The sequence below is a fragment of the Nycticebus coucang genome, chromosome 17 (genome assembly GCF_027406575.1).
Source record: "Nycticebus coucang isolate mNycCou1 chromosome 17, mNycCou1.pri, whole genome shotgun sequence".
NCBI lineage: Eukaryota > Metazoa > Chordata > Mammalia > Primates > Lorisidae > Nycticebus > Nycticebus coucang.
This window is the reverse complement of record NC_069796.1, coordinates 37517489-37540831: the sequence shown is the minus strand read 5'-3', so window position 1 is coordinate 37540831 and position 23343 is coordinate 37517489. Positions and strand designations below refer to the sequence as shown.

Here is a 23343-nt window from a genome sequence, read left to right as displayed (position 1 = left end):
TTTAAGAGTATTATCATGGCACAGTGTTTGGTGATGGGAATGATGCCCATGAAAAAGTAAAGGATACTTCCAAGGTTTTGACTTGAACCCTGAAGAATGGATGCATAAATTAACCACGTGGAAGTGAAAATTGGGGCATTCAGAAGGATGAGGGGGCACAGCCCTCCCTGGTGGGCTGACACAAGCCTGCAATCCTCAACCTAGAACCACAAGCATACTCTTCCCTCCCTGGCAACACCTCCTGGGAAGAGAGGACACCTGGAAGGACCCAGAGCACTACAGACGCTGTGCGAAAATCCAAGACTTGAAGGCAAAGAACAACTCTGACCCTTAGACATGGTTTCATAGTGGTCTTTATTGGGAAAAGTTAGTGTAAAAAAACATTCAAATTCATAAAATTTAAATTAGACAGGAAAGTAGACCTTGTAACTTTAGTAATCACTATAGTAATCACAAGTAAAGTAAAATCTAAATTATTGCCTAAGCAAATACTATTTTGTCAGGTCTCTGCTGCAAGCCTAAGGCAGGAAACATTGCAATCATTAGAAGTGAGAGCCCAATGATGAATTTGCATTTGAAGCTGGAAGAAAGGGAAAAAAGCATATGCTGATTACGGTATCAGGACATTCTAGCCTGCAAAAAGCAACTTTATTAATGTCTTGCAGCAGAGTACATTAGTAATTGTAACCATGCATTTAAATTCTCATTTCATGTCCTAAAGAAGTAATCAGTTCTCTTCTTGATACATTTTTTACTGAGTTTCATGTGGTTTTGTCCCTCTGAAAATCTTTCTGGGGAAATTCCTTTTCCAAGGTCTCCTTCCTAGGGTCATCTTGGGTTAAAGGCAGTCAAGCTGCCTGTGCCTGCCACCCTCTTCTGAACTGAGGTTGAGTTAAATTCAACTGAAACACCATCACTAAGAAAATGGGCATCCCAAATTGGCCCGAGTGTTACTAACTAGTTAAGGTGGGATTCTCTTTGGTTATGGAATTTTTACTTGTGCATATGAAAAATATAGCTAGAAGTATGCTCCTGAATTCTAGAAGCATTTTTGACCAACTTTATGTCCTTGCAAAATTCACCACTTGGACAAGTTCAAATCTGCCTATTTCCCTGTGGAATCTAACTTCAGTGTTCTATTTAGCAAATTCATTTCAGTGAAGAACAGTGACTGATCTTTAAGAGCCCCAAAAGGTGAGTGGAGGAGTGGCTTGGACAGACTTAGATGCTGTCCATGGCTTTGAACTCGCTCAGGGCCTGCACAGGGTTCACATGCTTCTTCTGAGATGCCCGTTTAATCTTGGTCTGTGTCTCATCCTGTTTCTCTCTCTTCACCAAGGGCTTTTTTTCAGGCGCCTTCATCTTCCATGACACTGCAGGAAGGTTGAGGGAAGCCATACCCTGAGACTTTTGGTATTTGGTAGAGGCTACGTAGGACGCCTTTACTGTCTGCACCACAGCATTCATCAAATTCTTGGCTGCCTGGATCAGGGACATGGCACTGTCCACCTAGAAGACAGACAGGGGCATGAGGAGTAGGCCTGACAGGAGTGCCCCCACCCAAGACCAGGGCCTGGGCAAATCCCTTTTACAAACAGCCCGAAATCCCTCCTCTTAGATCTTTTGAAGAAGAAAAGGGAGTCCTAAGGAAAGCACAAGGCACCATGCCTCGCTCTCCCCTACCTTGCAACAAGTTTTTATTCAAGCCAAGTGGAAGGGGATCTGTACCTTTCTTTGAGACAGAGTCTCACTCAAGCTGTCACCCTGGGTACGTGCTGTGGTGTCATAGCTCACAGCAACCTCCAACTCAGACCGGGGTCCTCAAACTTTTTAAACGGGGCCAGTTCACTGTCCCTGAGACCGTTGGAGGGTTGGACTATGTTTTTTTTTAAACTATGAACAAATCCCTATGCACACTGCACATATTTTGAAGTAAAAAAACAAAATACAAATACAAAATACAATATTTAAAATGAAGAACAAGTAAAGTTAAACTTACCAGTATTTCAATGGGAACTATGGGCCTGCTTTTGGCTAATGACATGGTCAGTGTCTGGTTCCATATTTGTCACTGCTAGTTGTAATAAGTGATGCAAGTGTGTATCAGTCCCGAGACTAAGAGGAGGAGTTGAGAGATGGAGGGAGTCGGAGAGTGCGGTGCACAGTCCACACATGCGCACTGCGGGCCCGGGAACAGTCTGCTGCTAAGCAGGACAGGCAGCGGTGGCAAAAACACACGGTGGGCCGGAAAAATGTCCTCGGCGGCTGCATATGGCCCACAGGCCATAGTTTGAGGACTTAGACTCAAGCAATCCTCTTGCCTCAGTTTTTCTATTTTTAGTAGAGACAAGATGTCGCTCTAGCTCAGGCAATCCACCCGTCTCTGCCTCCCAGAGTGTAGGATTACAGGTGTGAGCCACCATGCCCAGCCCTGCACCTTTCTTTTCAGCTCTGAGCACAAGTGCCATGAACAGGTACATGGAGAAGCAGGACGAGTGACATGGAGCCCAGGACAGGGGTCTCCTTCCCCTTACTTAGAGGAGCACTTATAGTATAATAGATAAGCAAATGTTGTTAGTGTGTTCAACATAAAAATTTTATAGGAAATTCAGTGGGATTAAAAGAAGCCACAGCAGTGGATCCCATACACTCAGCAAACTACTTTACCCTGCCCAAGGTGATAAGGGACCCAAAACTGTAAACTGGTGAAAGCAAAAAGGAAGCACTACCACTCACACACTTTGAGGGGTGGATGGTTTTTGAGAAAGGAGCCTGTGTCTACTTTGCAATTTTTGAACAGGCTGAGTTCTTCTGTGGGGGAAGAAAAACAAAACTACATTCCCTCAGCAACTGGCCAGCTCTTGTAATGGCTCCTAGCTGTCACCAAAAAGAGCTGTAGTTCAGCAAGGAGCAGACAAAGTGTTGACCTCGGCCTCTAAGGATTGAGATACAACTTGAAGTTTCTGCACAGGACATGTTCCCTATTCAGGGCAAGAATTTCTGACAAGGGTCAACACATTCCCACTGACCACTTTTTTCACAGGTAGCACTTACCCCAGAGACAACGAGCTCTCCACCGAGATTCTGCACCTCAGCCTTGACTTTGCTGCAAATATTGAGCTGGTGGCAGTAGAGGGCAATGCGCTGCAGGTACGCCAGCAGATCCTGCTTGCAGGCCGAGTCTGGGCACTAAAGGGAGCACACACTTAGCACCAAGCACTCCAGGCCTGGTCCAAACACCCACCCCATCCCCCTGGTTATTTCTGAAAGCCTCTGTGTGGCAATAATATACCTCCTTTCTCCTTGCTGGAAAAAAGGGTAAGAGATGAATTATTCAATTGCCTGAGGCGCTCTGGTACCTTGTCTACTCTGCTTGGGGATGGAGGCAAGTGAGATAATGGAAGTCGCTCAGAGAACCCTGTGCTACACAGCACTAGTTGTATAGTCAATAGCTTCTGAGCCTTCCTCCAACTAAGTTCATGTCAGTAGAGAAACCACCATTACCAAGGATTCCACCTGAGACCCATAGCAGGGTGGAAGCCTATGGTCCTAGCAAGTAGGATCCTGGTTACAGAGAAAATTCAAAAAGTTAGAATGTTTTGAGCCAGGTAAAATACCTACCCAAACAAATGACTCTTGTGCTCAGAGGTACATTATCTGAATATCATCACAGACACGGTAAATGCCGATGACATTTATTGTGTGCATGATATTCACTGAAGGCCAGATGGAGGATGAATGAGTAAACCAAAGCAAGAAAAAGAACACTTGGGGATGGTAAAGTCCTGACCAGTTCCTGTCTTACTATTAAAACTTAGGCTTTTGGGGACTGCTGGATTAGGGCTGGCTTAGAAGGCTGGTTTCTTTGCCCAAAGAAATCCAGAGTGCCTCTCAAGTGTTTACAGAAAACATTTTCTTCCACTGAACTGGGGTAAAGTGAACAACAGAGGTATAAAATGAGGCCTTGGAGACCATAATGGGGACTTGGGCAGAGCCATGTCTGTTTTGCAGTTGGTGGTGGAGTAGAGAATGGAGTGAAGATGGGAAAGAGACAGAAGTCAGCGAGGAGGGGCCATAGTAGGCCAAGTGAGTCACGATGGAGATCTGGACTGAGTTGATGGGTGCAGCCAGGAGAAGACTGGCTTGTGCTAAGATATATTTGTCCAGTAGACACAGAAGGGCTTTATCACTAGACTGTGAAAGAGAAGAGTCAAGTATAACTTTCCAATCTTGGGCTCGAGTAATGAGGGATGGTTATCACTCATCCTGGGGGGCCTATGAGGGAAAAGGGCAGGGAGGTTTGTCAAACTACAAAGAAAAAAATATAACTGAGAAAGCATGTGTACCTACTCCAGAGATTTGCTCACATTCAAATGGGGCTTAGGCTTCTAAGATTTGTCAAAAAAGAAACAGGAATAAAGAAATTTTTAAAAATTTATGTTGTAAAATTTCCAGGAGAAGGAGCCACATTTTTGGACCCATCAGTATAAGGAAAGGAAGTCTGAAGGCAGGTGGTTGTGAATGCAGAGTACTGAAGATATAGAAGCCTGTCCCCAACTGGGCACATGAGCTTTCGAAACACTGCCCAATTGGACTCCTGATTCTTAGATGCAATGAACTCTTTAGAAGAGGCTCTTATACATCTGATTCCAGGGTTCACAGAAGCAGCTCTAAACAGTCAACTGCAGAAGTTGGATTCAGCTATCAAGGGATGGAAGATTAAGACATATGTGGCCTACTCCAGAGATCTGCTCAAATACAAACTGGGCTTAGGCTTCTAAGATTTGTCAAAGGAGAAACAGGAATAAAGAAATCTTTAAGATTAATAAAGTAGGTTAACAATGTTTAGAGATGGGGCAGCACCTGTGGCTCAAAGGAGTAGGGCACGGGCCCCATATACCGGAGGCGGTGGATTCAAACCCAGCCCCGGCCAAAACTGCACAAAAAAAAAAAAGTTTAGAGATGTAGGTGAGTGTGCTGGGGCTCATGAAACCTGTCGTTCACAGTAGCCTCAGGAATGGATCAGGCTAGGCTGCCTAAGCCCCAGCAGGAGGGAGCTTAGAGACCCAAGTCTGTCACTCACATGGTCTGCAATGGTGCGCCCAAGCTTATCCATCCTGGATCCAGCCTCAGCAATTTTCTTGGCAGCACTGATCACGTCTGATGTATTTTTGAGTGGTCCTTTACCACTGAAAAGAGAGAATAAGGATAGTTGTAGGTGAAGCCCTTTATATTGGAGATGTCTTCTAAAGCAACATGGCCGGGTGGACAAAAACCTGCCCTCCTGTGCAGGCTAGAGTGGTGCTTACCGGGTGAAGTCAGTCATCTCCATCATAATCATGCACATCTGCTTGGCCAGCACAATGATGTCGTTGCCACTGTCATCCCATTTGGACACTTCAGCATCCAGCTTGCTCTTTTCTTCCTGGAAGCTGGCCACCTGTTCTGCAATCTTTGCTTTTTGCTCCTGGGGAAGCTGAGCCATGATTGCCTATGATCAGAAGCACAGAAAGCTCTTATATAAAGAGAATATGAAGTTCTCAAAGTGCATTAGCCAAGAATATTTCCAACAGGCAATCTATGGTATAGGTAGGATAATGCTTTAATAGGTTTCATTTTGCCTGAAGGGCTATTTCTTCTTTTTTTTTGTGGAAACTTACAGGAGCCTGAATTCCTGACCTATTTTCAAGAACAAGTATTACTGTGAAGGGAAAACTGTGAGGGGTAGGTTAATGTGGAAGCTTTGTTATCATACCCATGCAGAGAAAAGCTGGCATAACTTTATTTGGTGATTGTTTGTTTTGTTTATTTGGTGATAGTCTCAGTATGTCGCCCTCGGTAGAGTGCCAAGGCGTCACAGCAACCTCAAACTCTTGGGCTTAAGTGATTCTCTTTGCCTCAGCCTCCCAAGTAGCTGGGACTACAGGTGCCCACCGCAATGCCCAGCTATTTTTTGTTGCAGATGTCATTGTTTAGCTGGCCTGGGCTGGGTTCAAACCTGCCAGACTTGGTGTATGTGGCTGGCACCATAACCACTGCGCTACGGGAGCTGAGCCTAAATACTTTAAAGTCTCCCAGGCTAGGGTGCAGTGGTGTCATTATAGCTCACTGCAACCTCAAACTACTGGGCCCAAGCTAAAGTGCTAAGATTACAGGCATGAGCCATTGCACCCAGTGTATAACTTAATTCTTTAAAAGTTTCATCTTCTGCCTCCTGCAGTAGAGACAGGAAATGAGGGTAATCTTTTCTCTGGTGGGCCCTGAATGGACCTATCCAACTTTTCAAGGTGAACTGAAAGTGGTTTTAAAGAAAGAGGGCAGAGGGCGGTGCCTGTGGCTCAAGGAGTAGGGCGCCAGTCCCATATGCCGGAGGTGGCGGGTTCAAACCCAGCCCCGGCCAAAAACCATAAAAAAAGAAAGAAAGAAAGAGGCAGAGAAAAATTCGACAAGGAATATACATCTCAGCTGCTTGACACAGTATATTAAAGCAGCACTTAGAGGCCTATTATCCACCAAAGCCCACAGACCCAGAGCTGCTGCTCCTCCCTCTCAGCTTCCCAAAGTGCTCATGACCAAGTAAGGATGTGTTCACTGTGCAGGATGGATTTCCAAGGAGTGAAATAAAAGACTCCTTAGAAATATTTCTTGGCATCCTCCCAAAAACATAAACACTATTGATTGAAGACTCAAATGAATGCAATGGTCTGACTGGTATTCTTGAATGTACCACTGTTATTTTTTGAAATCCATGAATAATTAAATAGTTCATACCCATGGTGTCACTGAGATGGGCAAAGGCAGCCATCTTTTTAAAATTTCACAATCCTTTCAACAAATGTTGCATTGATTAACTCCTATGCCTTTCTTGACCCTGGGCTCTAACATAAATCAAAGCCCAAGGGCACAGCTGAGGAGGTCAATGTTCCTGCTCCCAGCAGAAGAGAGGAACCTGTAACTGACTAGCAGGTGCCACAACAGTTGGTCTAACTTCAGTCCTATTGTCAGAGAAAGAAAAGAATAGTGTTCTGAATACTGAGAGTGTTTTCCCGGATAAGGAAGGTCTGCAGAACAAGTTAAACCACCCCAAGGAGGATTTCCTTACCCGGGCACTTTGGCCAGCTATCAGCTGGTCATCTTCGGTCTGAACACTTGTCCTACTTCTGACGTCGAAATCTTCCGTCTCAAAGTCAGAGTCATCCAGCTCCTCAGGGGTCTGCCCACCAAGACAGATCATGAGTCAGACATAACCCTAGGCCACCAGCCGTCCTGAGCTCCTTGGCCAGGTGCACAAAGGTCAGAAATTGAGTTTTAATGTGCAGTGTCCCAAACAGTGTGGATTAATAATCATTCATCATTCGTTCTGGAGCCTCTGCTTCACAGGTGCGCACACTATGCCCCACAGCAGGCCTAGGCATGACACTAGTCCTTTCCACAGAGCCTGGGTTTCTTTTACAGTGTGCAGGGCTGAATTTCTTCCACTGAGTCAAGGTTCTCGTATCACATACAGTTTTCACTTTTGAACTTACTTCTCCAACACTGCAGTTTAAGACAAAGGTGAGAACTATCCAGGGTAAGAAACGTGCTGACTTAAAAAGAGGTTTTATTTGGCATTAAAATTCGTATGACTTTCCTACTTTATGACAAAAATAAATTAATATTTGGCCTCTTAAAGGTATCAAGACTGCTTAGAGCAGCAGTTCTCAAACTGTGGGTCGCGGCATTAGGAAGGTTGAGAACCACTGGCTTTGAGGAATAATAAAAAGGCAATCAATATCCAGGGTGTACCAGAAGTTGCCATACACAAGAAAATTTCTAACAGCAGCTATCTTGGAACATGTATGCCATAAGTGGGAGAGAAGACTTCATGTGTGTAGAGATAGAGGTGGCCAACAAGTAGAGAATATTTTATAAAATTGTTATTTTGTAAATAAAGGTACATTTGGCTACAATTTCCCTATGTAAGGTAACTTTTGGGACGCTGAATTTTAAGTGTTCTTTTGACTTTCATCAAAGGAAAAGAGAATATGGCAGGTAAGGACTAAGTAAATACCAAAGGGACTAGTTCTGGTCCAAGTTCCTGGGTTTAATTATAAAATAAAAATTCTTATTTTGCACAAACTACCAGCCTCTAATGATTAGCTACTGATTTGAAACATAATGTCATTTTCTGGCAGTTATCAGTAAGGGGGCAGCAGGCAAAACAGCTGGGGTTGGCTCTTAGCCCGGCAGGCTGGCCTGTGACAGGAGGGCAGTGAGGCAAGTCCCTCATCTGCCCAGGACCGAATCCAAGCCCAACCCAAAGACTTGCTGTGAGGTTAAAATGAGGGGATGTGTGAGAAACACTCCGAAACCCCCCAAAGTGTCTTAGCTTTGTCCCGGGATCAGATGAGAACAGTAGGCAGTCACAGAAAGCACCAGAGAGCCACAGAGAATACATCAGTGCAAAATCCTGGGGTCGTGTTGACGTGTGCCAAGTCTGTTTAGGAGCTTTTCAAAGGAGTGCTTCCTAACATCTCTACTTCCTCACCTTCCCAACAGCCTATCTTGGACCTAAGAACAATTCTTGTCAAGAAAAACCAAATAACTTTTTCTTTTATTCAAATTCATGTTGAGTGCACGTCAAACACGGTTCCGGGCTCCAAAGACACGAAATAACTGGCAAAAGTCATTGCTCTTACATATGTTCTAACAGGAGAAATGACAACAAACAAATTATATGACATAATAAAAATGATCAGTACTATAAATTGGTGATAAGGGGGGAAGTGCTCTGAAAGTGTAGGTGGCCAAATGGAGGTAGCTGGGGGTAGACCGTCTACCTGGGGAACTGGATGAATAGCAAGGAGGCCACAAAAGAGGGAGTCAGCTCACTGCCTCATGTCACAGCCCTGTGAGCAAAAGGGAGAACAGTAGGAGAGCAGTCCGGAGTGACAGTTTCAAGTCTCAAAAGGCCTTGTGGGCCAGTGTAAAGACTGGGTAGCATGGTGGCCTTTGAAGAGTTTGCTGAAGAGAGCATGATCTGACTGAAGTTTAGACTAATCGTTCTGGCTTTCCTGTGCACAATGAAACTGCAGGCCCCTAGGATGGGAACAGGAAAACCAGCTGAGGGGCACCCACGTGAATCCAGGTGAGAGGTGTTGGGGACTTGGACAGGGGTGAGAACATGCTCAGATTCTCTACTGTGATGGTAAAGCCAATAGGATTTGCAATTAGAGCAGATGCTGAGGCATGAGATAAAAAGAGAAATTAAAGGGAACCCCAGGTGGGGGGCTCAGCAAGGGAAGATGGAATTGCCATCAACTAACTAATACCAACTGCATGGAGCAAGATGAGGGTAGAAAGATCAATAGCTCCCTCTTGGGTACAGTAAGTGTGAGAGAGGCCAACTGGGACCCACAAGGGAATAAGCATAGGCCGAAAAGAGAAGTGGTCAGGGACCTAAGGCAGAAACCAGCAAAGGAGAGGGGGGTGGGGGGGTCTCCTTAAAATATGAAAAATAACCATGGGCTTGGGCAACGTGCAAGAGGCACAGGGATCTAGTGTCCCAGAGCAGAGGATGACCTCAGCCAGGAGCACTAAGAGGAAGACAGACTACATGGCACAGGGGTGGGGAGGTTCTAACTGCCTCAATATCCTCAGTGAAAGAGGACACGAGGCCAGGCGGGCAGGAAGGGGGCACCTGGGTAGGGGCCTGCTGCAGGGTACCAAGGGCTCACTTAACGGCCACGCTTCAGCAACTCCAGTGAGGATAGCTGTGCTGATCCGCACTGTGCTTACTGGTGAGAGCAGGGTTTCACTAGCAGTGTACTTTGTAAAGCAAGGATGAGGAAGTAAGATGGGGCAAAGGATTGATAATACTGGTGAGCTACAGATTCAAAGCTATAATCACAGTGAACCTAGGACCTGAGGGGATGAGAGTGACAAATGAGGACCCACCAAATGAAGACCACACTAGACCTTAAGGACCTCGGGAGTCACAATGCTGGAGGGAGTAAACTGAATGGCAAAACTGGGATGTGGTACAAAGGCTGCTATTGTAGGAATGGATATGAGAATGGGGGCGGGGGGGAAAGGGCAGAGCAAGAAGACATCAAGAAATAGAAAGGCCCAGGGGTTAGAAGGGTGATTCTTAAATTAAGACAGAATAGTGTCAGAGAGTATGACAGTAAGTAAGAAGCTGGAACACACATGCCTTGCAGGCTTCTTTCTTCTTCACATTTCTCTCCTAAAAGGCTTCTCCAGAGCAGGTGGTACCTTCCATTCAGCTATGGGAAGAGGAGCTCAACACTTGACTGTGAGCCTGGGGGCATCAACAGGTGCTGCCAGAGTCCCTAATCCTTAACCCTGAACACCCCAGCATTCCAACATCCTGTCTGCCTGCAGCCCCACCAAGGAGAGGAACATTCCATGTGAAAAATAATTCAACTTACATTAAGGAAATAGTCCCTTCTCTGAAATTAGCTTAAGGACTTTTATTTCCTGTAATTTCTTTTTTTTTTTTTTTTACCAAAACTGAAGCCTCACATTGTAGAGACTGCTCTAAATTAAACTGTCAACTCTTGCTAGCTCTCCTTCTCAGCCCAAGTTTGAGCTCTAACTTACAACTAACAGTCATTTTAGACAACATAATTAAATATATCTCACTCTAACAGCTTTTAGATTCATGGTTTTAATGTACTGCCACTGCATCTGCTGAATTCCAGAATGATGCATTGCTCAAGTTTAGCAATGATAAGAAGCTGTTAAAACATCTGAAATGCAGTTACTCACCCTTATCATCAACACGGCTTTCCTGATGTCTCGGATGCCATCGTATACCAGGCGGGAGGCATCGATAAACTCATTCTCATCCATGGGCTGGGCTGGGTCTGAGCTGAGGGCTTCCACAGCCGCTTCTACTTGCTCAGTAAAACGTGGCATGACTGCAGAGAGAAGAGGCCCGGCAGATTCCCCTGCTCCAGCAGACAGCATCATTCCACTAGCCTCCCTAAATCCCTCAGGCAGACAGAAAGAGCTGAGGCTTATGGTGAAGAGCCTCTACTTCTACCTATGTGAATGGCATTGATGATTGAAATAAACACAGTATTTTAGGAAGACAAAAATCATCATCTTTGTCTCTGCAATACAGTGTTTGGGTGGGTGAGAACTTGAAATGAGATCAACATGGGGACCCGCCTTAATTATTTATTCACTAATAGAGACTTAACTCAGAAGTTCATCTTAAATTGTATGTTCAGTATTAGTCTCATGATTACTCATGAGATACACATGAAAAAATGTGCTTGCAGAAACCTATATTTGGGTGACCAACTTCTCACAGGTCTGATGTACCAGGACACCAGAGCTGATTTCTGATCTCTTACTTCCCAACCACAGGGCCAGGGTTAACAGGGTAGCTTGCCCTACCCAGGCCATCTGTGTGTGGAGAACATAGAAATGGACAGAGACCCTGTACCTGTGTTGGAGAGCAGCTTAGTGGCTTCCAGAACCTTCTCCGTATAGACTCCTGGCTCATAATTGTCCATCTCTGAGGTGACTACATGAATGACCCGGGCTGCCCGGCCTCGAATTGCACCAGCTGTGCGATCTAGCCCATCCACATCTTTCTCTTGGAGAGCTATGACACATTTGTTCACATCTTCCAAAATATGATTCTCTGAGGAACAAGCACAAAGCTGAATGAGGAAGACGGCTTTCCATGAGAAGATGACAATTCTAAGTTGGAATTGACAATTCTAATCCATCATTTATTATTTGCTTGGTGGCAAGTGCCAAAAGCTTTACGTCTTTACATGTCTCATTTCCCTGTAGAGACCAGATTAAATGTTCCACAGAAATTCAACCTGTAATAACCCCCAAGAGTAACAATCTTTATTCTAGGTTTTTAAAAAAGGGGAGGGGGAGACTTTCATCTCTGAGGCACAGTTGTTCTTTCCATAAGCCAGGCAGAAAATCCTCATCATAGAAACCTCAGTAACTTTTCTTCAACAATTTTAATCTTATGTCCCAAATAAAGTCTAATTTGGAATATAAGTTCACTGTAAGGCTTTATCCATCCTGACCCTTCCCTCTCTCTCTAGGACAGCAGTTCTCAACCTATGGGTCGCGACCCACCAGAACTGTATTAAAGGGCCACGGCCTTTAATACAGGAAGGTTGAGAACCACTGCTCTAGGAGATGCTGACGATATTCAGATAAGCCATCAGCAAGCCCTGCAAGGAGAAGGTGCCTAGAAAGCACGTTGAAGTCTCCTCTGCAGGGCACTAAGGGATGAGGTGAAATATTTAGTCACCCTCTCATAGTATGCAGATGGAGTTCTTGTGGTATTTAAAGGGTCTCTACAGGCAGAAACCCTTGGATCCTGTTAAGATGACATGTGCCTCCTGCCATCAGCTAAATTTGGGGGGGAAACTATTTTTCATCAAAGGAAACAGCTTGATACTACTTTTTTTTGAACTCCAGAGCAAGGGATTCACTTGTTCAGCCTCATCTGTAAGAGAAAAGTGAATACATGAATTATAGGTACTATGTAGCCATTAACTGAATGAAGTAGATCTATAAGACAAAGACCCAGAACTACAGAGACTACTAATGAACAGTTCAAAGGACATGGGTGTCCAGACTCTGTGCAGTGGGCAGGTGACACAAAGGAAAGTCCGCAGGTTGTCACCTGGCCATTTCCTTCCTACTCACAAAGGAGCTTTCTTATACTCTTAAAAGCAGCAAGACCCACTCAATCCCTGAAACTAAGAGAGCACCTAGCATAACAGGTGAAAGACAATTGGCCTTGTTCCTCTGGAAGAGCCAGACATTTATGAGAAATGCAATCTGTTTAAGAAACCTAATTGGCTTGGGGGGTGGGGTGAGCCACTGGGTACCTAATGCTTTGACGTGCTTGTTCATTATCTAGGACTGGTTTCTGATTTAATCCACTTACAGAAGATAATGTCCCTTCTCTCAGAACCTCTACTAACATACTCAACCAAGACAGTATCTGAAAGGGAGATAACAAAACCACTGTAGTGCCAAAACTTTAGGCTCCAGAATGCCCTGTAGAACATGAGAACTCTCCTCGCTATAGTTCCCAACAGACTTGCAGCAGAGACTCTGGAAGGGTCTCTTTGTTCTGAGGCCACAAGATAGAATAAAATGAAAAGTCAAAATCAGAAAAAAATAAACAATGATGTAAATGATTGAAAAAAGATTCAGTAAAAACACCTTTCCAGGGAAAGCCAAGAAATAGCAAGAATTCCTATTAGAGGAGGGAAAAAGAGATTACAGTGATATAGTTAAGACTATATTTTAGCCTCAATTAAAAATTGTGAGACTCACAAGGGTTTATACCACTGTACTATTGAAAAATCAAACATATTAAACTTTTAGCATAGGCTGGGTATGGTGGCTCAGGCCTGTAATCCCAACACTTTCCGTTGAGCTCAAGAATGCAAGACCAGCCTAAAAAAGAGCAGGACCCTGTCTTCACTAAAAACAGAAAAACTAGCTGTGCATTGTGGCCAGCACCTGTAGTCTCAGCTACTTGGGATGGTGAGACAGAAGGATCACTTGAACCCAGAAGTTTGATGTTGGTGTGAGCTAGGCAACCTCAAACTCCTGTACTCTAAGCCTGAACAACAGAGTGAGATTCTGTCTCAAAAATAAAAACAAAAATACAAAAAACTTCTAGCATAAAGAAATTTTAAAAGGGATATTTGAACCAATTATCAGAATAAATTTACTTGGAGACTATCATAGGCACCTTTGCTTTGGTGTACACATCTTTTAAACAAACAAGCATCTTTTAGATATTAACTCTCTACATACACTAATTTAAACTAAAAAATCTGGTACTGAGCCTGCCTATTATCCAAGGCGCTAGATTATAAACTTGCTTTTACTAAATCTAACACAACACTGATATGGCAAGATGTAACTTGTATCATTCTGAAAGTAAAGAAAAGGAATACAAAGGAAAGAAAAGATGTTACTGACAAAGTATGAACCAATGTTTTTTCATACTGCTAATTTTGAGATTCATCCCTGTTTCAGGACTGTTAATACTTGAGGGCAAGAAAAGTTTATCTTAAAATCAATGAAGTTTGGCATTCCTTTTTGTTCAATAAACAAAGCAGCCCAAACTTCCACCAAGGATTTTGTTAACTTTTGTCTAGATACGTCTATATTAAAAAATAAAAAAATCAATTTAAACTTTCTTGAATCCAAACCAGGAAAGGGTATGCCATATTTCAGTGACAAAGCTGACTAGAGTAACATCCTGTACCTTCACACAACAGCTGTCTCTAGGAAAGCCACAGGGTAGCTGAGGCCACTACACACCCAGGACATAGCACCAAGCTGCTCTCTACAACTAAACCCTAGGGGGGAATGAGGATCCACTGCTCATATAAAACATGGGGGGTTAGGAGGTACCCATGCTAAATGAAACCATAAATCATTTTAGCTTGAACTGAATTTCCAAGGAAACTCATGAGTAGACACACCAATCCGTACCCTAGGAAAGACGACTCAGAGCATGTGTAGGTGTGCTTCAAACAGGAAAAAACATCATACACACAAATTTTATCTATATAAATACGCATAACTACATTTAAATAATCATTAAAAGGACCATATTATAGACACAATTATACCTTTTCCAATTGAAAACCTTTCTAGGTCTGGCCAGGGGGTTTTGTTTGTTTGTTTTGCATCAGAGTCTCACTTTGTACCCCTCGGTAGTGTGCCACGGCATCACAGCTCACAGCAACCTCAAACTCTTGGGCTCCAGTGATTCTCTTGCCTCAGCCTCCCAAGTAGCTGGGACTACAGTCACTGGCCACAACACCAGCTATTTTTAAAAATGAGGTCTTACACTGGCTCAGGCCAGTCTCAAATCTGTGAGCTCAGGCAATCCACCCACCCTGGCCTCCCAGAGTACAAGGATTACAGGTGTGAGCCACAGTGCCTCCCGGGTATGGCAAAATTTTTTTTTTTCTGACCGAGCCTCAAGCTGTTGCCCTGAGTATTGTGGCACACAGCAGCCTCCAACTTGTGGGATCAAGTGATTCTCCTGCCTCAGCCTCCCAAGTAGCTGGGACTACAGGCATCTGTCACAACGCCCGGCTATTTTTTGGTTGTAGTTGTCATTGTTGTTTGGCAGGCCGGGGCTGGATTCGAACCTGCCAGCTCTCATATATGAGCCTGGCCCCTTAGCCGGTTGAGCCATAGGCACCCAGCTGGTGTGGCCAATTTTAATGGCTGCATATTTCCCTAATAACAGAGGGAGAGGCTAAAATTTATTTGTCCAGTGTTTTTTTTAGACATTCTGGTTGGAAAATGGACATACCAGTCCCTTGTGCAGGCATTTTAGCAAATATTTGTGATAAATCCCTGGAGAAATTTTCTACTAATGAGATTATTCAGTTAAAGGCCATATACATTCAAAGTAGACACATGGTACCTGCCTTCCAGGAACCACACCACAGGCATTCTCCAAGAAGGCTGGAAGAACTTCAGTGTACAATGAGTAACAGAGCAGCCTACCCACATGCAGGAAATGATAACACTTTCATATTTGAGGTAGAGGACTTACTCTATCACGGGCAGTATTCTGAGCACATGACATTTAACTCTCTCTATGGTAGCCTTATTTTTTAAAATCACCATTAATAAACCAGGGCACAGAAATTCTCAGTAACTCACCCAAGGTTGCACAGCTAGTGGGCATCATGGAACTCAGGAACCAAATTTTCTTTCTTTTTTTTTTGAGACAGAGTCTTAAGCACTGGGAGTCTCTACCCTGGGTAGAGTGCTGTAGCATCATAGCTCACAGCAACTTCCAACTCAGGCTCAAGCAATCCTCTTGCCTCCGTTTTTTTCTATTTTTAGTAGAGATGGGGGGGGGTCTCGATTTTTGCTCAGGCTGGTCTCGAACTCATGAGAGCTCAAGCTACCCACCTGCCTCGGCCTCCCGTAGTGCTAGGATTATAAGCGTGAGCCACCAAGCCCAGCCAGGAATCAAACCTTCTTGCTCTGAAGAAAGATCTCTTATGTACAGTTTTGGGTTTTTGCTATTAACACCCCAAACCTAGGTCCAATAATCCTTTTATTTAATAGCCAAATTCTTTGGATACACTGACACTTAATGAAGGATAGTGCAAATTACCACTCTTACGTGTTGCTCCAAAGTATTTAAGGTAATATATTATTCCTAAGAGCATGTGGCTAAAATAAATAAATAAATAAATAAGCCTAATTAGCTGCTCTGAGCAAAACTTGTATCTTTTTAAAAAGGGAGCCAAAACTTCAACATGTGATTGAGAAAGTACATAGCATTTCCATGGAAAAAATTTATCAAATACAATTCAAATGAAATTCAAACAGTCTTTATCACTTCGATAAATTTCAAACCACTCTCCTTAAGGGATCAGTCAATATAAATATATTCTTGGTTCGCTGAATGCTCTCTAGCATCCTAAACCATCTCAAATATTTGCAAGGCTGCCTTCTAAACAGAACAGCGTGAGGAAGAGGTACCCCCTTCCCTGCAGATAGCATACCAGTCCCTTTTTATATACAAATGCCAGGGTCTCATATTTGGCAAGCAGTGACTCAAGTTCCCCCTGCCTTGTAACTTTAAAAAATGCTGCTGTTGGAATTTTCTATACCAGGTATATAAGATGACTATTACTATTTTAGCCACAAATCAGGACATGACTTGAGATAAGTAAGCCACAACTTCTGGAACCAATGCTGACACCACATCTAGGAATAGATGTGACACCACATCTTCATCCAAGAGAGATGAAGCTGCAGAGGGTCCTCAGGCCTATTCCATAAATACTTTCCCATTGGATGAGTTCCTAGTGACTGGGCAGGGCTACAGTAAATATCTAGGCCCAGGACAATTTGATGGTGGAAAATCCTCAGTGGAAATAGTTTATAAAACCTCTCACTGCACCAAAGATCCTCAATGCCCCAGGATACATTAGAGAACAACCACTTCAAAGACTCAAGAAGCATGCTTACTTTTCATTTTACAAAACTCCCTGAAGCCCACCTACCTAAAGTTCTTATGCTGAGTAGCCCCCTACTGAGAAATAAATGTGCCTCAGGGCCAGACGAAACTGGCAAATGCAGGTCAGGTGAGGCCAAGACAAGGCTTCTCACCCAGTACAGTCTTGAGGATCAGATAACACCTCTCAAGACTATTTGTCAAGTGACACAGAGAGACAACACTAGTCCGCCCACACACAAAGTGCTAAAGTTGCTAAGGGTAGGGCCAAGGATCTGAATTCTGAAAATTAACTGGTCATTCCAGTGGCCATCTGCACAAGAGTCTGTTTATCTCCTCCCTTCACCCATTCCCTCCAAAAGCACACCGTAAAAATCAGAGGCATTCTGAAGAGCCTTGCCCTATTAATTATTTAATTACTTGATATTCCTAAGCACATCTGTGACAGAATATTAGAAAAACACACCAGGTAGACCTCTAAATTCAGATGCTCTGAAAACAGTACTTCTTGACAGAGAATTCATCCATGTTTTTATTTGCTAAATACATACTGTCTAAACTCATTTCCATCAAGTCAACCCTCCCTCTCTTTACACTGTCTTATTTTTACATGAAAACTGCAAACTGCATACACTTACTAGACAAATGTGTGTGTTAAACAATTCGATTTCTCTTTCTTTTGTTTTACATCATACACCCTAAAGATACTGCTGGATACCACTAAATGTTGCTGCAGAATCCCTTTTGTTCTCTGAAGAATATCACATGAGGGATATTTGATTTCACTACATTTTATTTTACTATAAGGACTGAAAATGCCTTGAGAATAAGCCTGAGCTATGCACAACCTAATCATTAAAAAAAAAAGTAACTTTAAGAATGTAGTATCTGGGTGGCGCCTGTGGCTCATTCGGTAAGGCGCCGGCCCCATATACCGAGGGTGGCAGGTTCAAACCCGGCCCCGGCCAAACTGCAACCAAAAAATAGCTGGGTGTTGTGGCGGGCGCCTGTAGTCCCAGCTACTCGGGAGGCTGAGTAAGAGAATCGCTTAAGCCCAGGAGTTGGAGGTTGCTGTGAGCTGTGTGAGGCCACACTCTACCGAGGGCCATAAAGTGAGACTCTGTCTCTACAAAAAAAAAAAAAAAAGAATGTAGTATCTATCCAGAAAGGGCGTCTGCATTTAGATTTCAGAATTTGTTGTTTGCTTAAAAGTGTGCTGTGAAGGTGGAATGTTTTTCTATAAATCTATGAAACAGAATAACTCAGTACTTCATTGGGGAAAACAACAGAAGGCCAAGATTTCCCAAAAAACCCATTGCTGCATTTTTGGCACCTGCAAAGATGTGCTTGCAAATGAGTTTTTTGTTTTAAAGTACTAACACCTGCAATTTGGCAGCCTTGCGGCAACATGGTTTTACCCCTCTTTTTGCCTTTACGGATTGCCTGCTCTTGGCTTTCTCAAGTGAAGGCAAGGCTATCAATTCCAAGGAGAGAGTGCAGAGACAGGAAAGCACTGCATTGGTATGCGGAACACACGATAACCTTATATAGGTCACTGCTGGAGGGCTGTGCTGTGCGTGTACTTAAGCCTCGCTTCTGTGTCAAGCTCCATTTCCACTCACATCTCCCACATTCTAGCCTGTGGTTCCCTCGAGTAACAGGGAGTTTCAGCCCTAGAAAAATCCAGCCACTGACCCTGCCTACAGCAACTGGCCTCAGGAAGTCTGGCACTTTCAGAGAGCAAGCCCGGCAGCCAAGGGCAACAGAGGCCCTGTCAAATGGAGAATGCATTTATAGTTACTTGACTCCATGGAGATGGGACTGAAATTTATCTGTGTGATAAATGCTGAATCACATTTGACAGGCATTTTCTATATGAATGCAATTTACTATGTTATGACCAGTTTATGTTTATATAATGAAATCAACTGTTTTGTGAGGTGGATTATCCAGATTTATTTTTTTCAAGTTCATAATTAAATGGCACTTACATATTTCCTGTTTTCTATCTGTGTGCCATGCAGATAGAGAAGATAGTCTTTGGAAAAGTAGTCCATTAAACTATGATCATTTCTGAGGGGCAGAAGTGAAGCTTTCGAAGAAAGGAAAAATTTATTTTAAAAAGAAACTAAAGGTGATGCTGACAATCCTTTCTCCTAATAACCACAGCTTCTACCAAGACACAGGTCAATGTTTTTTCTGAAAACAGAAGTAGCAAGAGGGCTGGTTATAGTGCTCTACAGGTCACACATTGAGGATCTCATTCTATTCAAGCAAGGAAAATCCTCTGTCAGTTAGCTTTCTAATTCATGCTTCTAGAACTTGCCAAAATAACTGGAAACAATTCCAGTCCCGCCTCCCATTGCTCTAGAGTCAGTGGTAGCTATTTTTTTTTTTTTAATTAAAATGAAAATCAGCACAATATTGTTGCTAGGATATTTACCTGCCCAGACTTGGGGGTTTTTTGATTGTCTATTATTATAACTTAGACATAAGTAATTATAAACATCCTGACATGGTTCTCTGGAGAACCAGCTCATTACCTGACACAGCCAAGAAGTCATCAATGGAAGTAATATCATCAACAGCATCTGTGAGGACACGGACTTGTTTTTCCCACTGTTCTTTAAAAAGATCCATGTTCTCTTGAGCTAGTTTACTCTGTGGTTTTGCTGCTAAAGCCAGTGCAGCATTGATAACCTGCGAAAAATATTAAAGTTTATTGTTTATTCTTTTTCAGAGTTATGGAAATAAAACAGATGGGAAAATCTGGTCAGTAAAGTAGTGATGGCTTTGTCTTACACGCATTTCACTAGGAGATGTGATACCAAATGTTCCACTGCAAGTATTAATATTACAAAGATGAAATAGAGTAGTAGGTTTTACATGTCAAGGTTGAAGGAATACATATTTTACTTAGAAATTATAGAGAATTATAAAACAAAAGGCACCTCTTAGTTTTTCTACAATTTTTTAAAAGTATTTTTATTTTATTTTTTTGAGACAGAGTCTCACTTTGTCACCCTCAGTAGAGTACCATGGAGTCACAGCTCACAGCAACCTCAAATTCTTGGGCTCTAGCGATACTCTTGCCTCAGCCTCCAAGTAGCTGGGACTATAGGCATCTGCCACAATATCCAGCTATTTTTAGAGACAGGGTCTCCTTCTGGCTCAGGCTGGTCTTGAACCTGTGACTCCGGGACAATCCGCCTGCTTCAGCCTCCCAGATTGCTAGGATTGCTAAGATTACAGGTGTAAGCCAAGCCTCTACTCTATAATTTTTAACATTAAATTCCAGGCTTTTTTCTCCCCACACAGTCACACAGGTAAATACATCAAAACTGCACAATTAGAATTATATGCTACATAAACATTATCCTGTTTCTTCTTTTAAATACTTCCCCATATCATTAAATATATATTAAAAACCATTACCATATTGTGTATGTTACTCTCCTACTGTGGGATGCCTAGGTTGTCACTTGTACCCACCACTATAAATAATCTTGTGGTGAACATCTGGCATTTCAGGTTCTAAATACGGTGTCAAAATGCATTCATGAAGAACATATTAGATTCCCATGCTAAGCTTTTTTCTTTTTAATGGAGACTTTCTCAAAAAAAAAAAAAAAGATAGCCTAAAATATAATTTGCATATCATACAATTCACCCATTTATTTATTTATTTATTCCAGACAGAGTCTTGCTAGGTCACCCTTGGTAGAGTGCCGTGGCATCACAGCTCACAGCAACCTCAAACTCCTGGGCTTAAGTGATTCTCCTGCCTCAGCCTCCTAAGTAACTGGGATTATAGGCACCCACCACAATGTCTGGCTATTTTTGGTTACAGTTGTCATTGTTCTTTAGCTGGACCGGGCCGGGTTCGAACCCACCAGCGTTGGTGTATGTGGCTGGCGGCGGCAGCAGCATAACCACTGTGCTACAGGCGCCGAGCCCAATTCACCCCTTTTAAAGTATACAATTCAGCCTGGCACAGTGACTAACACCAGTGATCCTAGCACACTCTGGGAGGCAAAGGTGGGAGGATCACTTGAGCTCAGGAGTTCAAGACCAGCCTGAGCAAGAGAAAGACTAGAGAAACACTTAGCCAAGTGTTATGCTGTGTAGTCCCAGGTACTTGGGAGGCTGACGCAGGTGGATTGCTTGAGCTCAGGAGCTTAAGGCCAGCCTAAGCAAAAACAAGACCCTGTCTCTACTAAAAATAGAAAAAGCAGCTGGGTGTTGTGGTTGGCTGGCCTGTAGTCCCAGCTACCTGGGAGGCTGAGGCAAGAGACTCGCTTGAGAGGCCGGGCACAGCGGCTCACTAGCTCGCACTGCTAGTGCGATCCTAGCACTCTGGGAGGCCGAAGTGGGTGGATTGCCTGAGCTAACAGGTTGGAAACAAGCCTGAGCAAGTGTGAGACCCTGTCTCTAAAAAATAGCCAGGCTTTGTCACAGGCACCTGTAGTCCTAGCTACTCGGGAGGCTGAGGCAAGAGATTCATTTGAACCCAAGAGTTTGAGGTTGCTGTGAGCTATGATGCCATAGCACTCCATCCGGGATGACAGAGTGAGACTCTGTCTCAAAAAAAAAAAAAAAAGAAAGAAAGAAAGAAAAACAATGTTAGTGTGTTAGTATCTTAGCCCCCAAAGGCTATAGATCATAACAGATTTAAAAAGAATCAGATCCACTACACATACCGGTGCCACTATTCCTCTTCCTTCCTAAACCATTAGATTTGGTAAACTAGCAATTATAGATTTATAGGCATAAAGAACTGAGCCATTCAGTTTATTAATCATTAATAACCCATCACTTTCATAAGTGTCTGGGTTTGGACAATAATTTGGAGGAAAAGGTGGCGCCCCTTAACTCAGTGGGTAGGGCATCGGCCACATACACCCAGGTTGGCGGATTTGAACCCAGCCCGGGCCAGCTAAAACAACAGCGACAACAAAAATAAAACTAGCTGGGCAGCCGCCTATAGTCCCAGCTACTTGGGAGGCTGAGGCAACAATCACTTAAGACCTAGAGTTTGAGGTTGCCGTGAGGTGTGACGCCAGAGCACTCTACCCAGGGCAATGGCTTGAGACTCTGCCTCCAAAAAAAATAAGAAGAAAAAATAATAATAATTTGGAGGAAGAGATAACCTGATTTTTTTTTCTCCCATAGCATGCTGTGGTCTCCCACATTTTCATCATTTTAATAGTTATTTTTTGCCTCTTCCTTCTTGCCATACTTTTTCCACTGGGTGTATTCACCATTGTGGAGCACTTTCTTCATTAATTAATTTGGTAATTCACAAATGTACTGATGTTATCAGAGTGGAGCTAGATCTTGTAGGAATATCTGGCTGGTAAAAATGATTCTTAAGAGAGCCAAGTAATCGTGCGGCAGGGAATTAATTATATGTTTTAAACATTTTCTATTACAAAGAGAAAAGTACTCTCTTTGTTCTGTAACCTATCTCATGGGGGTAGAGGGGAACACCTTGCTCAAGGTTAACTTGCTCATTTGGATTACAGAACTGTCATTTAATAAAATTAAATACTCATTTCTGATGGCACTTAACTAAATTTGGAAAAAAGATACTTTTTTAACGTACTGTACTTTAAATACTCATTCAAAATGATACTGGTGAAACTGTAAAATTATTTACCTTTGCAATCGGTGTTATTGATTGGAACACCTACCATCACACCATTAGTTAAATAATAACAGAATGGACTTTCTAGCCAATGAAATAAGATGAGAAATAGAAATAACAGAAAAAGCTGTTAGAAGGGAGGTGGTGACCTTTGTAATGTAGACAATCGAAGTGTATCAATTGAAAACTCTTAAAATTAATAAGAATTCATAAATATAGCTAGAGATAATATAAATATATCAAAACTCTTATATGTACCAGAAAAAACAATACAAAATGAAGAATGTCAATCTTCATAAAAGCAATAAATATGAAACATGTGGGATTAAATCTGTAAAGAAACCAGAATGCTGGCCAGGCATGGTGGCTCATGCCTATAATAATAGCACTCTGGAAGGCCAAGGTGGGTGGACTGCTTGAGCTCAGAAGTTTGAGACCAGCCTGAGCAAAAGCAAGACCCCTGTCTCTACTAAAAAATAGAAAAGGGCACAGCGGCTCATGCCTATAATCCCAGCACTTTGGAGGCCTGAGCTCACAAGTTCAAGACCAGCCAGAGCCAGAGGGAGATTTTTGTCTCTAAAAATAGCCAGGTTTTGTGGTGGGTGCCTATAGTCCCAGCTACTTGGGAGGCGGAGGCAAGAAAATCACTTGAGCCCAAGGGTTTGAGGTTACTGTGAGCTGTGAT

General features: G+C 43.1%; 1 protein-coding gene across 2 annotated transcripts in view; it reads right to left on the bottom strand.

Moving 5' to 3' along the window:
* Window positions 1-335: 335 nt before the first annotated feature.
* The window catches only part of CTNNA1 (catenin alpha 1), a 199525-nt gene continuing 176517 nt past the window's right edge, over window positions 336-23343 (bottom strand). For both annotated transcript variants that reach the window (XM_053566409.1, XM_053566410.1), the window contains exons 11-18: window positions 19555-19711; window positions 11456-11656; window positions 10771-10922; window positions 7103-7213; window positions 5310-5491; window positions 5084-5189; window positions 3055-3189; window positions 336-1509 (exon numbers count right to left, since the gene is read on the bottom strand). In XM_053566409.1, the coding sequence (XP_053422384.1) occupies window positions 1222-1509; window positions 3055-3189; window positions 5084-5189; window positions 5310-5491; window positions 7103-7213; window positions 10771-10922; window positions 11456-11656; window positions 19555-19711 (1332 nt within the window). In that variant the 3' untranslated portion in view covers window positions 336-1221. The remainder of the gene's footprint in view (window positions 1510-3054; window positions 3190-5083; window positions 5190-5309; window positions 5492-7102; window positions 7214-10770; window positions 10923-11455; window positions 11657-19554; window positions 19712-23343) is intronic.